Raw genomic sequence first — 11714 nt, 5'->3', positions numbered from 1 at the left:
CACCATTAGATTAAAGCTTTTTCCTTTTTCATTAAAAGATAAAGCTAAAACATGGCTACAAAATTTGAGACCAGGATCCATTCGTGCTTGGGATGAAATGCAACAACAGTTTTTAAAAAAGTTTTTTTCATCTCACAAAACAAACTTTTTCAAAAGACAAATATTTTCTTGTCTACCCAAAATATCATTAATAACGTTAGAATTGGAACCATTTACATGAAAGTTATAGGAAATTATCTCAGCTTTTCAGGAAAAAAAATAGAGGTCATTTGGATTCCTAGAACTCTAGATAAAGGCCAAGCACTGAACAGTGTTCGGGCTGCAGGACAAATTTAGACTTCTTTGTTATTGCTACAATTTGAAATTAAAAATGGCCTTTTTAAAACCAGACTTCCACATAAAAGTTATAGGCCTATGTCTTACCTTTCCATCCATATAAAGTACACCTAAATCCGAGATCTACGGCTCCAAATATGACCTAATTACCGAACAGTGTTTTGGTTTGAACTACACCAGCATCTTTTTTCTAAGTTTGGTCATCTCATTATCCTTTCAATTTCAATACTTCAAATCATCAATCAATCCTTTTATTTATGTGATAGGTCTACATTTAAGATGAACATTTACCATAAATTAAAGATATCTTATATTATTAGATATGTTATTATAAAACATGTTATAGTTAAAGAGTTATTGATACTTCAAGTGCAAAATAATTTCAAGTGCTAAAATGATAATATAAAACCTTGATAAAAATACACTTTTAAGTATTAATCACTACTATGACAATAACATTGGTATTTAAATCATCGATGGAGATTCTATTATTTCAATTAAGTCAGGTTTTCAGACATCCTAAGTGGAGACCTAATATCAATGTATGGTTTCAACGATTTCAGGTCGATGTTAACTTTTAATTTCCAGCTTATGTTTAATAAATTATTTTTTATAATTTTATATGTTTTACTATTTTTATTTTCTATAAATTATTTATAAACACAGCATAAATTTGAGTGGGATAGAGTGAACAACAATGTTTGTGAGGAGAGTATGGGAGAATCACACAACAATTAGGTAACATAAAAAATAATATTTATTTTTGTTTAGAATTTTATGTTCTAAATTCTAATTTGTTACTATGGAAGTAGGTTGTGTGATTTTTGGTATGACACCCAAAAAAAATCAAAAAAACATGCAAGGGATAACAATTTTGAAGGATAGAATGAGGTGGCAGTTTAGCGGGAATTCAAACCACCATTCATATTAGGACTAAAACGGTTCTCATAGAGCTCACAGTCCGACGCCAACAATCAAAATCAGTAAATTCATGGTTCGATGACCATGCACACCGATGGCTTCATCCCATCAGTGCACATGTAAAGTGGATGGTAAGATTAATTTTAATGAAATATATCATTAATTAATTTATTGTTCCTTATAATATATTTAACTTGTAACCTGTTTTTTCTTTACAGGCTATATCTCTTGGATGTGAGTTGAGTCCGATAAAGTTGTTTGTAGAGATGCATATGTAGAGTCAAGACTGCCAAAAAGGGGTGCGGCAGTTCGTGGATAACCATGCTCAGCACTTCATGGCATGTTCATTCAATCATTTTATTTTGTAAGTTATTATTTTCTTGAATTGAATATGATGATTTTTTGAAAAAATTTCAGGAGACCTATAATAGCTGGTTGAGGGAGAGATATAGGGACGATCTTTTGACCCATCTGAATTTCGATCTAGATTTGTGGATGGAGGTTGGATCATCTAGTGGACTCGAAAAAAATCTGGTCTATGGGCTCTCTAACACTATGCCTGAAAACTTTCAGTCAGCCCGTAGTGTCTCAACTGTTGGGAGCTCTCCATCAATATTGAGCACCCAGTCTGAGGAGTTCATGGCCTTGAAACAACAATATCAACAACTCTCAATGAATTATGATTAGCTCTATCAAATGGTCATGGAGATGAGATCAATGATGGGTGATGATACATGTGTAGCTCCTTTTTGGCCTTACGGTCCCGGGAACAAGCAACCTCCTCCTCTAGCTCCACCACTATTCTAGTTTAATTTTGATTTTTAAACACATTAAATTTATAATGAATATTTGGATGAATATTATTTAATATTATTTTTATATTTTTAATGTTTAATATAATTTTTTTATTCAGCTTTTTTACTATTAATAAATTATTTTTTATATATTTAAAATACATACCGGCGGCTCCTGGCTAGTAGTATTTTACTGATAGTTGCTAAATAATTGCCAATCAGGCTATAATTACCGACATAATATTTTCCTTGGAGTTTACCATCACTATTACTAACGGATAGTCTATTGGTAACTACCGTTGCAAATGCAGAAGGATTTGTTTAACCGGTAATTTTCTCGTGGGAAATTGTTTTGTGCCCGTGTCGTCGTCTGTATGACCGTCGGTGGTTGGTTTTTTAATTTTAGACAACATTAGCGACAAGACGGGGAATTACCAATGATTAGTATACCGATGAACGGATTCCTTCAGTGAGACTGTCAGTAAGAATTTCACCAACAAATTTCATGCCTTACATCGGTGGAATTCATCTGTAAAATTGTTTAATGATGTAACGAGTTATCATAAATTAAATTTTCTATGAATTTTATTGTAACTTGAATGCTTTGTTTTTAAATTGAACAGAAAATATAAGCTTAATATTGCTATACGAAAATTGGTTCAAGTTTTCCACCCAATAAAATTAAGATAAAAAAAAATAGTTAGTAAATTATAGGAAAAATGATTACATGTGATGGACCCTTTGGATGAAAATAGGATGATAATATGAAAACTAGTGTTATTACTCCGTTTGTTTGCAGGAAAGTTGTTTCTTTTTGGAAAGTGGATTCCAAAAATAAAATTGAAAAATAAATATTCAAAACGATATATATATAACAATCAAAAGTTTGAGGATCAAATTTGATATAATTAACAAATAATAACATTTCTAAATTTTTCACAACTTTTGGAAAGTGTTTTTCGCCCAAATTTTTTAGAAAAACACTTTCCTGAAAACTAAGCCAAATTTTTCTTTGACTGGAAAGTGTTTTCTATTGACCAACTTTCTTAACAGCAAACAAACATAAAAAAGTTTGAAAAGTGATTTCCCTGAAATCACTTTCCAGAAAACAAACACGGCAAAAAAAAAAAACTTTCTAAAAACCAAACCAAATTTTTTTCTGATCAAAAATTATTTTTTTTTATCAAAAAGTATTTTTTGTTGACCAAAAAATATTTTCTATTAATCAATTTTTTTAATAACAAATAAATATAAAAAAATTAAAAAATAATTTTTCAAAAATTACTTTCAAGAAACATGTCCTAAATTAATAAATGTACGGAGAAAAGCTAACCCACTTTTCCTTTTTTCATTATATCATACTTTTCTTTCCTTTTCCTTTTCCCCTATCAGTCAAATAGAAGCATACTATACTTCCATGGAGATAAGCACTCCAGCTTAAAATGTTATTGCGAGTTGCATCGGTAATTAGTTGTTGTTCTCGAAGACAGAATCAACCTTAAACTTTTGAAATAAAACCATTTCATTTGACGTCTTCGGGTCTTCATTTATACGACCCGACCAGTCAGGTGAGCATCGTGACCCGGTCCTTTCCTCCTCCTTTAACGTTAATTGGTTTGTCTATCAAATGCTAGCATGAAAAACCTTGCATTAAAATTAATGTTTATTACAAGGATGTCTGATAACTCAAATTTATATTTTTACATTATATTCATTATCTGTTTGGAGACTAGTTGAACCGGTTTTTTATTAAATTATTTTTAAAATTTTAAATTGTTATAATATATTAATGTTAAAAATAATATTTTTAAAATAAAAAATAATATTTTAATATATATTTTTTTAAAAAAAAACCACCTTTCATTCACCCCGCATACAACTGCCAGTCTGCAATGATTCTTCTTCAAACATGACAACTCAATAATTTATTGCTTGCCGTATGATTTATGTTATTTAAATATATTTTTCAGACATCAACTACCAAACTATCTCATGGGCATTTATTACCTTGTCTTAAAAAAAAAAAATCGTAATCCAAATCTTGTTTAATTGAATATTGTTACACAAACAGTGGTTTTCTAGTAAACGAGTTTAGAAAAAAAATAAAAATAAAAACATTGCACTGCATGAGAATGGGCATGACAACCGCATCTTGGGCATATTTTGGAAAGCAAACCTAGATTGTACTAGAGGTGTTCAAGTACACTGTCAAGAAATGGCAATTGGGCTTCACTAAAGACAAAATAAAAACTTATAAATAATGTGTGCTTGTGGCTAATAAAATTTGTTTGGGATAACTCTATTCGCGGATACAAACAACACTCTAATGGTTTGATCAAGCAAGTTAACACGATAACAATGGAACATTTGCACTATATATATCCGCCAGCAAACAAGCTCACGAACCGGTAACATAGTAGAGATTTTAGTTTAGAGGGATTAAATTAGAAAAAAATTAAAGGGGATAAATTTTATTTATTTTTTATTTTTAGAGTTCAAAATATAATTTGTTGAAAGAAAAGCCCCCAACAAAAAAAGAAATTCTTGCTACTGCCGGCTAATTAAATGAACTTATTATTTTCAACACTTCAAGATGTTTTTAGCATAATGGCATAAAATTCAGTCCTTAAAACCATTAAGCTAATATATATTAAAATCAACATTGCTTTTCTTTAACCTAAAGTCCAATTAAGAAATAAATAGTATATGGACTCGTATAAAATTATATAAAAAAGAATTCAATCTCAATTAATACTCAAATTGGCATGAGAATATCTATTTTCATTGCATATATATGTATAGTTCAATGATATATTATTTTTAATTTACTCAAATCTAGATTTAAGGTAACATAATAATAAAATAAGTGAATTAATGAGCTGAAAAAACTCTAATAATTATGAATAATTTATTATTTTGCTGTAAAACAGCTAACTAGAATCTAACCACCAAAATCTGAGGAAGGGGAAGCGGGAAAGACAACAAATATACATAACCAGAAAGAAATTAAACAGAAATTGGAAATTCAGTTATTGCTAGCCTGCATTCACACCCTCCCTTCCTTTCTCTTTTCCCCTCTCTCTCTAGACAAAGGAAAAGCAAAAAGCGGGGAGAGAGAGAGAGAGAGCACAGCCGCGTTGGTTTCTTTCTGTTCCTTCTTCCTCTCCACCTTGCAACCAAACCAACCCTCCATGGATTGCTCCTTTCGTTTTTCACGGTTTCGTTTTCTCTCCTACAAAACTAATTACATTTACAGAAAAGATGGGAAGCAGCAGCCCCTTTCCTTCTTCAACAAAACAACCAAAATATGACATTTCCTTGTTAATTTACTACGGCCAATATGCGTTGGCTTCTTAACATTTCTTCTTCTTCTTCTTCTTCTTCCCTTTCTCCTCAGAAACGTTCATCTTCATCTTTCTCTCCTTCTTCAATGGCCACGGAAGAGACTTTCCCTTCGATTAGGAGAGGTCATGGCAGTCGTATTAGTCGAAATAATCATCATAGTTTAAGGTTAGGTGGTGGTGGTGATGAAAGGCCTAAGCTTATAAGGCAAAGGAAGTTAAGACATTTGACCGATCAAGACCTTGCAGGTCAAAAAAATCAGGTGGCACCACCGGATCATCATGTGGATTCTGGTGCCCTTCCGAGGTCAACTTCTGCTTCAGTTGCTGTGCCATTACCGCTTCCATTGCCCGTGCCTTCTGGAGATGGGGACTTGAGGTTGCCTTCGCCCAAGGAGAGGCATGGCGATGGTTTTAGGGAAAGAGAAAGAGACAGGGGTGATAGGGTTGGAGAGGGATTGTCTTCTTCGAATTCTCCAATTTCTAGGTAATTTTGCTAATTGGGTTTCTTTTTTAGGTATTTTGTTTATCAATAAACATCTTTAAAGAGGCAATGATGAGTTTATTCGGTGTTTGACTGATGAATTAATTGTCATTTTCATCTCCAAAACAGGATACAGATTGTGGTTTTTTAATATATTATGCTATTCATAGATCGTAGGATGCTCTGCTTCATCCTGGAAAAATTGGTAGACAGTGTGGCATGTTTTTCTTGATTCAAACAAATCTTGGAAACACTTTTCGAGATAATGTATTAATGATGACTTTGTCAGTTTTTGAATGCATAATTAAGGCAGAGTTGCTGCATCAATTATGGGTTGTAGTTGTGCATGACATGAACCTTTGTCGTGGCTTCAAACGAGATGCTTTGTTCATTTAGCAGATAGAATTGAATTTTCTTGGTTAATATGTGGTCCTGTAACAGTACATTTGCTGGTCGAAACATGAAGAAAATGACTGAGCATCTACACTCTCAGTCACCTAGGATGGTACGTCCGGATTTCAGTACTGCTCAGAGTTCTCGGAACTTCGGGATCAATATCCCTACGAGGAGCGCTCCTACTAGTCCTTTCACAAGTCCTGTCCGCAGCCCACAAAGAACGAGTAACACTGCTGATATGCTTCCTTACTACCGCATGATTGCTAAAGCAAATCAAGTCTGGTCTGCACCAGAGATGGCAACATTAGACATACCTGGGCTTCCTCCTCCAGCATTCATGGATATCAGTGCTTTTAGTACTGATAGTTCTCCTCTTCAAAGTCCACCAAATTTAAGTCCCCGACGGAGTGCCAGAAGCCCAACTGGACCTCCATCACCATTGATTGCCAAGTTATCAATCGAAAGCTCAGCTGCATGGCGTGAAAGTAATGCTAATTTTGAGGTCCACCCTTTACCTCTTCCTCCAGGAGCAGCTGTCCCTTCACCATCAATACCAGTTCCTCTAGCTCTTTCTAAACTAGAATCCATGTCTATGAAAAGTCAGTGGCAGAAGGGAAAGCTAATTGGACGCGGTACATTTGGAAGTGTTTATGTTGCCAGCAATAGGTACATGAATTCTATTATTATCTATTGTGCAGGTTTATTTTGATGCAGTAAATGCCAATTGCAGTCCTTTTGTTTCTAACAGGGAAACTGGGGCATTATGTGCAATGAAGGAAGTGGAAATGTTTCCTGATGACCCAAAATTTGCTGAGTCTATAAATCTAATAGAAAAGGTGATTCACATTGTCTATGAGAAGTTGATTCGGTAGCTTCATTCTCAAACACTCAATTATATGTGTCATAATCTCCATAGCTTTATGCTGTGAAGATTCGGTACTTGATTTTTTTTATCTTTTAATTCTAATGCTTCTGTGTTAGTTCTTCATATGCATTAAGATGAAACATTGTTTTGATTTTAGGCTCTAATGTTTACTGATAAACAAGGTTAGGTTTTTATTCTGTTCCCATCTTCTTTTCTCACTTCTTTCATTTGTTCAGGAAATTGAAGTTTCTAGCCACCTGAAGCATCCAAACATTGTGCAGTATTATGGTAGTGAAATAGTGAGTAATTCCACTGGCTAATTTAGGTTCCTCCATTTCTTTTCCTTTTCTTTTTCCTTCTAAACAAGTATGTCTTTAGGTTTCTGGCTAATTTACCAGAGCATCTTTATGAATTTAGTTAACAAATAATATCGTGTATGCAGGTGGATGATAAATTCTATATATATCTGGAGTATGTTCATCCAGGTTCAATAAATAAATATGTACGTGAACATTGTGGAGCCATAACAGAAAGTGTAGTTCGTAATTTTAGTCGCCATATTGTTTCTGGGCTAGCTTACTTGCACAGCAAGAGGATAATACACAGGTATGGGAGCATGAGCTGTTTTATATTTTGAAATTAGTGTCAGAATACATTTTAAGCAGTCTTTGGGGAAAAGTTTTGTGGAATTATGTTTCATTTGCTTGGTAGCTGAGAATCTCATATCTCTGTGTATCTAGGGATATAAAAGGGGCTAATTTGCTTGTTGATGCATCTGGAGTTGTGAAGCTTGCGGACTTTGGGATGGCAAAACATGTGAGTACTTGTTTCTTTTCTTTTCTCCAAAAATCTATTGGCTACACGAGTAAATGCATATAATTTGTGTAATGTGTATGCATTGCATCTGAACTACTGTGCCTTTGGATATCTTTCAGTGTTATCATGTTAGTTCTAGTTAGCAGTATGGAATCTGATACGACTGTAGAGTTTGTTCCTCTCTGTTGTTCATGCCCTCTTTATTCCTTTCTGCTTTTTCATCGATAAAATTTGGTATACTGTTTAGAAATAAGAAGGTTGTCACTTAGTCATGGTATTGGTACCACCATATGCGGGCAGGAGGGAAAATTTAGAGATGGTTCAAACTTTAAGTGTGAGATTTTACAGCTTAAAGATATTTTCTCCTTGTTGACTATCAAATTCAAAAATGATGGTTGTGTGATCTTTTTTGCAAAATAAATTTCTTGTCCTACCATACTTTGTTCCAGCTGTTCTTGAAATCTTTTAACATTCAGTAGCATACAATTTGACACTCCTTTCATTTAGTTACGCCTGATATCAGCTTGAGTGAAACATCATTTAGACCCTACCTTATTGCATTTGTGATTTGAAGTTGCATGTGAAATCACCATTGTAATTTCCATGAAAGATTCAATTTGCTCTTTTTTATACTGGGCTCATAAAAATGGTACTACTTGCTCAGCTTACTGGACAAGCAGCTGATCTTTCTCTAAAGGGAAGCCCTTACTGGATGGCTCCTGAGGTATTTTCTTGCTTCATGCACATGAATACGGTGCGGTGTTTATTTTGTATCTCTTATTCTGACAAAATATCCTTCTCTGCAGCTCATGCAAGCTGTAATGCATAAGGATTCCAGCTCTGATCTTGCACTTGCTGTTGATATTTGGAGTTTGGGATGTACTATTATTGAAATGTTCACTGGGAAACCTCCTTGGAGCGAGTATGAGGGGGTGAGTACAAGATTTTTCGTAATGTTCTTTTCTTATGTCACGGTGACCTTCAATTTGGTCTACCAAACATAGATGTCAATAAGAAAAAAAATACAAAATGAAGGAATTATGTGGTTTTTTTAGGGAAAAAAATTATAAAATGATACAATCAACTATATCATTAAGAAATGAAATTTTATTACATACACAGATGTGTTTCATTTGTTATCATATGTTCCTAAAAAAACACAGAAGGTTGGGTACTAAATGAGATTTCAAGTCGGCTGTATTTTTATTGAGGTGATGGAAGTCCCGTTACTTGGTAAGGTTTGGTACTGACATAGTGGTGGAGGAAGTGTTAAGGTTACCTCAATGAAATGACCGGAAAAGGATTTAGAGATTATGCAACTTTTTACTGGATTTGATACAGAGTGCTGGGTTATGATTGAGTGATCCTAATGGACTCAAATATTCCTGTGTTAATTTAAAATTTTAATTTGTCTTCTATTGTGCAGGCTGCAGCCATGTTTAAAGTTATGAGGGATAGCCCATCTATACCTGAAGTGTTGTCACCAGAGGGCAAGGATTTTTTGCGTTGCTGCTTTCAAAGAAACCCAGCAGAGAGACCGTCAGCAACCATGTTACTGGAACATCGGTGGTTGAAAAACTCTCAGCAGCTCGATGTATCATCTACCATCCAGTCAATCAGTGGGATAAAATTGACTGTAAGCTACCAGTGTCATTCCCACTCTATTTTTTTCCTTCTTTCCTTTCATTTTCACTTTCAAAATGGATTGTAGTAATTTGGATGATATATCATATTAATTGGCAGGATATATCCCAAAGTCTAAGAGCTTCTGAAGTCAAATTTGATCATCTGCCAGGATTACCAAGCTCAAGTACTAAAGGAAAGACGACTGCTGACAGGTAACAGTTACCTTCCATGACTTCTTTTCATTTCTAGAACATAGAATTAAGTAAATTCTCAAATGTGTAATATCCTGCTCTTGCTTGACTTCTGGCTCCAGCTTTGCGCATTATTCTTTTTCTCCAGCAAAACTGTCCAACAACTTCGTCATGAAACTTCCAACTTAAAAGACAAAATGGCCTCCCATCATTCTCCTTGTTCAGTTCCTGTGGTTCCTCCTACTCTAGCTCCTATGCAGTTGGATTGGAGCATACATCACATTAGGTATTATTCACAAGATCCAGTTTATGCAAATGTGGTGCTAAAATTAACCATAACGTCAGATAACACAGTACTGGAAGAGCCTCTGCTTGTTCTTTGGATGGACTAAACTAACAACAAACTGTAAATTAGAAGAAGTCTTGTTGTTGACCCCTGTGCACTCTGGTGGATTTCTGGTGGCCATAGTTTGCTTCAATAGATTGTTCTTCCCTTTATCATCTTCAGCAATGCTTCCTAACGTTTTACATGCTTGCTCATCTGAAATATAGGCCATGTCAAGGATTTTAGAAGCAGGTTTTGTACGCTATTGCATTGAGTTTAGAGCTTCAGCAATCTCAGAAGTTGAATTGTATGTATATTTCCGAAGGTAATATTCTTGCCTAAATGTAACGTCATTAGATTGTAGGGAAAAAGTTATAACTATTCTTCTACCATGTTGCTGTTAATTTTCCAAGGAAATCTCATGCGACAGAATAATCCTAGTAGCTTCTAATAAGAATTACAAAGCCACCATAATTTATGTGGTGGTGAGGTTTCATGTGTCCGGGAATGTACAATGATAAATATAGTATAATATACAAGCATATCTTGTAAACTAACTATAGAAACAATCACCTGATAATTCTCCTAAAATATTTCCTGCAATCAAGGAGGATCATGTAATATGCTGCTTTCCTTGCCAGCTTCAGCATCACTGTGATTTTCTTGGGCAGTCCCCAACTGTAAATTCTTGTTGCAAATTTTATATTTTAGCAGCTGGTCTTGAATCTTAGAAATTTTTGTTGGGCAGATTGAGGATTATGTGATATCAGCTTGAACAGATTGCTATTCTGTTAAGCTATATTATAAGCTTAAGTTTAAACAACAAGTAGAGCCTTCATTTGCTACATGTAGATCGATGCTGCAGTTGAGAATTGCTACATCCAGATCAGACCTCCATGTCATTGTTTGCTAGTCACAAACCGCTCCCTTCCTTCCAATTGTAAGATTGATACATGCAAAATATTATCTTGGTATTAATTAATTTTAAAATTTAAAATTTTTTTAATTAACTTCCATCCATGTTTAGAACTTTCCATCTATATTTCCATTCAATTTTTTTTAATAAAAAATGATATTATTTTATAGAATTTAATGGTTTCTATCAATTGATTTGAAAAGAAGCCATGGTTAAGAAATCAAAATAGTTTGAGGGTAAAATTGATATAAAAAATACTTTAGATACAAAATTGATAATACTCCAATAATTTGAGGATATAATTAGCATTTCACAACAACTCATAACACATGTACTATCTAATTTTAGCTATTCGAGTAAACTCATGCATTGGTTGACAAGAAAGGCTGGAAATTTGGAAGCAATTATTTCCTTTCCACGAGGGTCAAACTTTTTTTTTTTAATTCCTGAGCTGTGAAACAAAATAAAAACAAGGAAATCAAAAGTTAAAAAGAGATTTTTAATGTCGGAAACAAAGATAAAGGCAAGAGGGTGACATATTTTTAGGTCCGCCACGGCACACAAAAAGTTGGGCTCCTTCACATGACATTGGGAAGTTATGGCGCTCCGTTGATTGGCGAAGACCTGCTGTTATCTCACAGAATACCTCCACCGGTTTAGCGCTAATCAAGCAATCAACTTTTACGTCTTCTCCATTGTTTTA

The 11714-nt window shown here is 34.1% G+C and overlaps 1 protein-coding gene across 2 annotated transcripts; it reads left to right on the top strand.

The window, feature by feature from the left end:
- Positions 1-5073: 5073 nt before the first annotated feature.
- On the top strand, positions 5074-11047 carry LOC105113269 (mitogen-activated protein kinase kinase kinase YODA-like). Of its 2 annotated transcripts, none has more exons than XR_839924.1 (12): positions 5074-5879; positions 6318-6938; positions 7021-7108; positions 7374-7436; positions 7580-7743; positions 7878-7953; positions 8618-8677; positions 8760-8885; positions 9380-9589; positions 9697-9791; positions 9893-10420; positions 10844-11047. XR_839924.1 is itself a non-coding variant. In XM_011009371.1 (12 exons), exons 1-12 carry the CDS (start codon positions 5313-5315, stop codon positions 9957-9959), a joined length of 2058 nt encoding a protein of 685 aa, XP_011007673.1. In that variant the 5' UTR covers positions 5074-5312; the 3' UTR covers positions 9960-10637. The 2 variants fall into 2 exon arrangements, 1 of the variants encoding a protein (XP_011007673.1); XM_011009371.1 differs by lacking the exon at positions 10844-11047 and having other exon boundaries at positions 5074-5331; positions 5411-5879; positions 9893-10637.
- The last annotated feature ends 667 nt before the right edge of the window (positions 11048-11714 follow it).

The sequence above is a fragment of the Populus euphratica genome, unplaced genomic scaffold (assembly GCF_000495115.2).
Source record: "Populus euphratica unplaced genomic scaffold, PopEup_1.0 scaffold406.1, whole genome shotgun sequence".
Taxonomy (NCBI): Eukaryota; Viridiplantae; Streptophyta; class Magnoliopsida; order Malpighiales; family Salicaceae; genus Populus; species Populus euphratica.
Note: the sequence above shows the minus strand (reverse complement) of the source record. Positions and strands in the feature narration are given on the sequence as shown.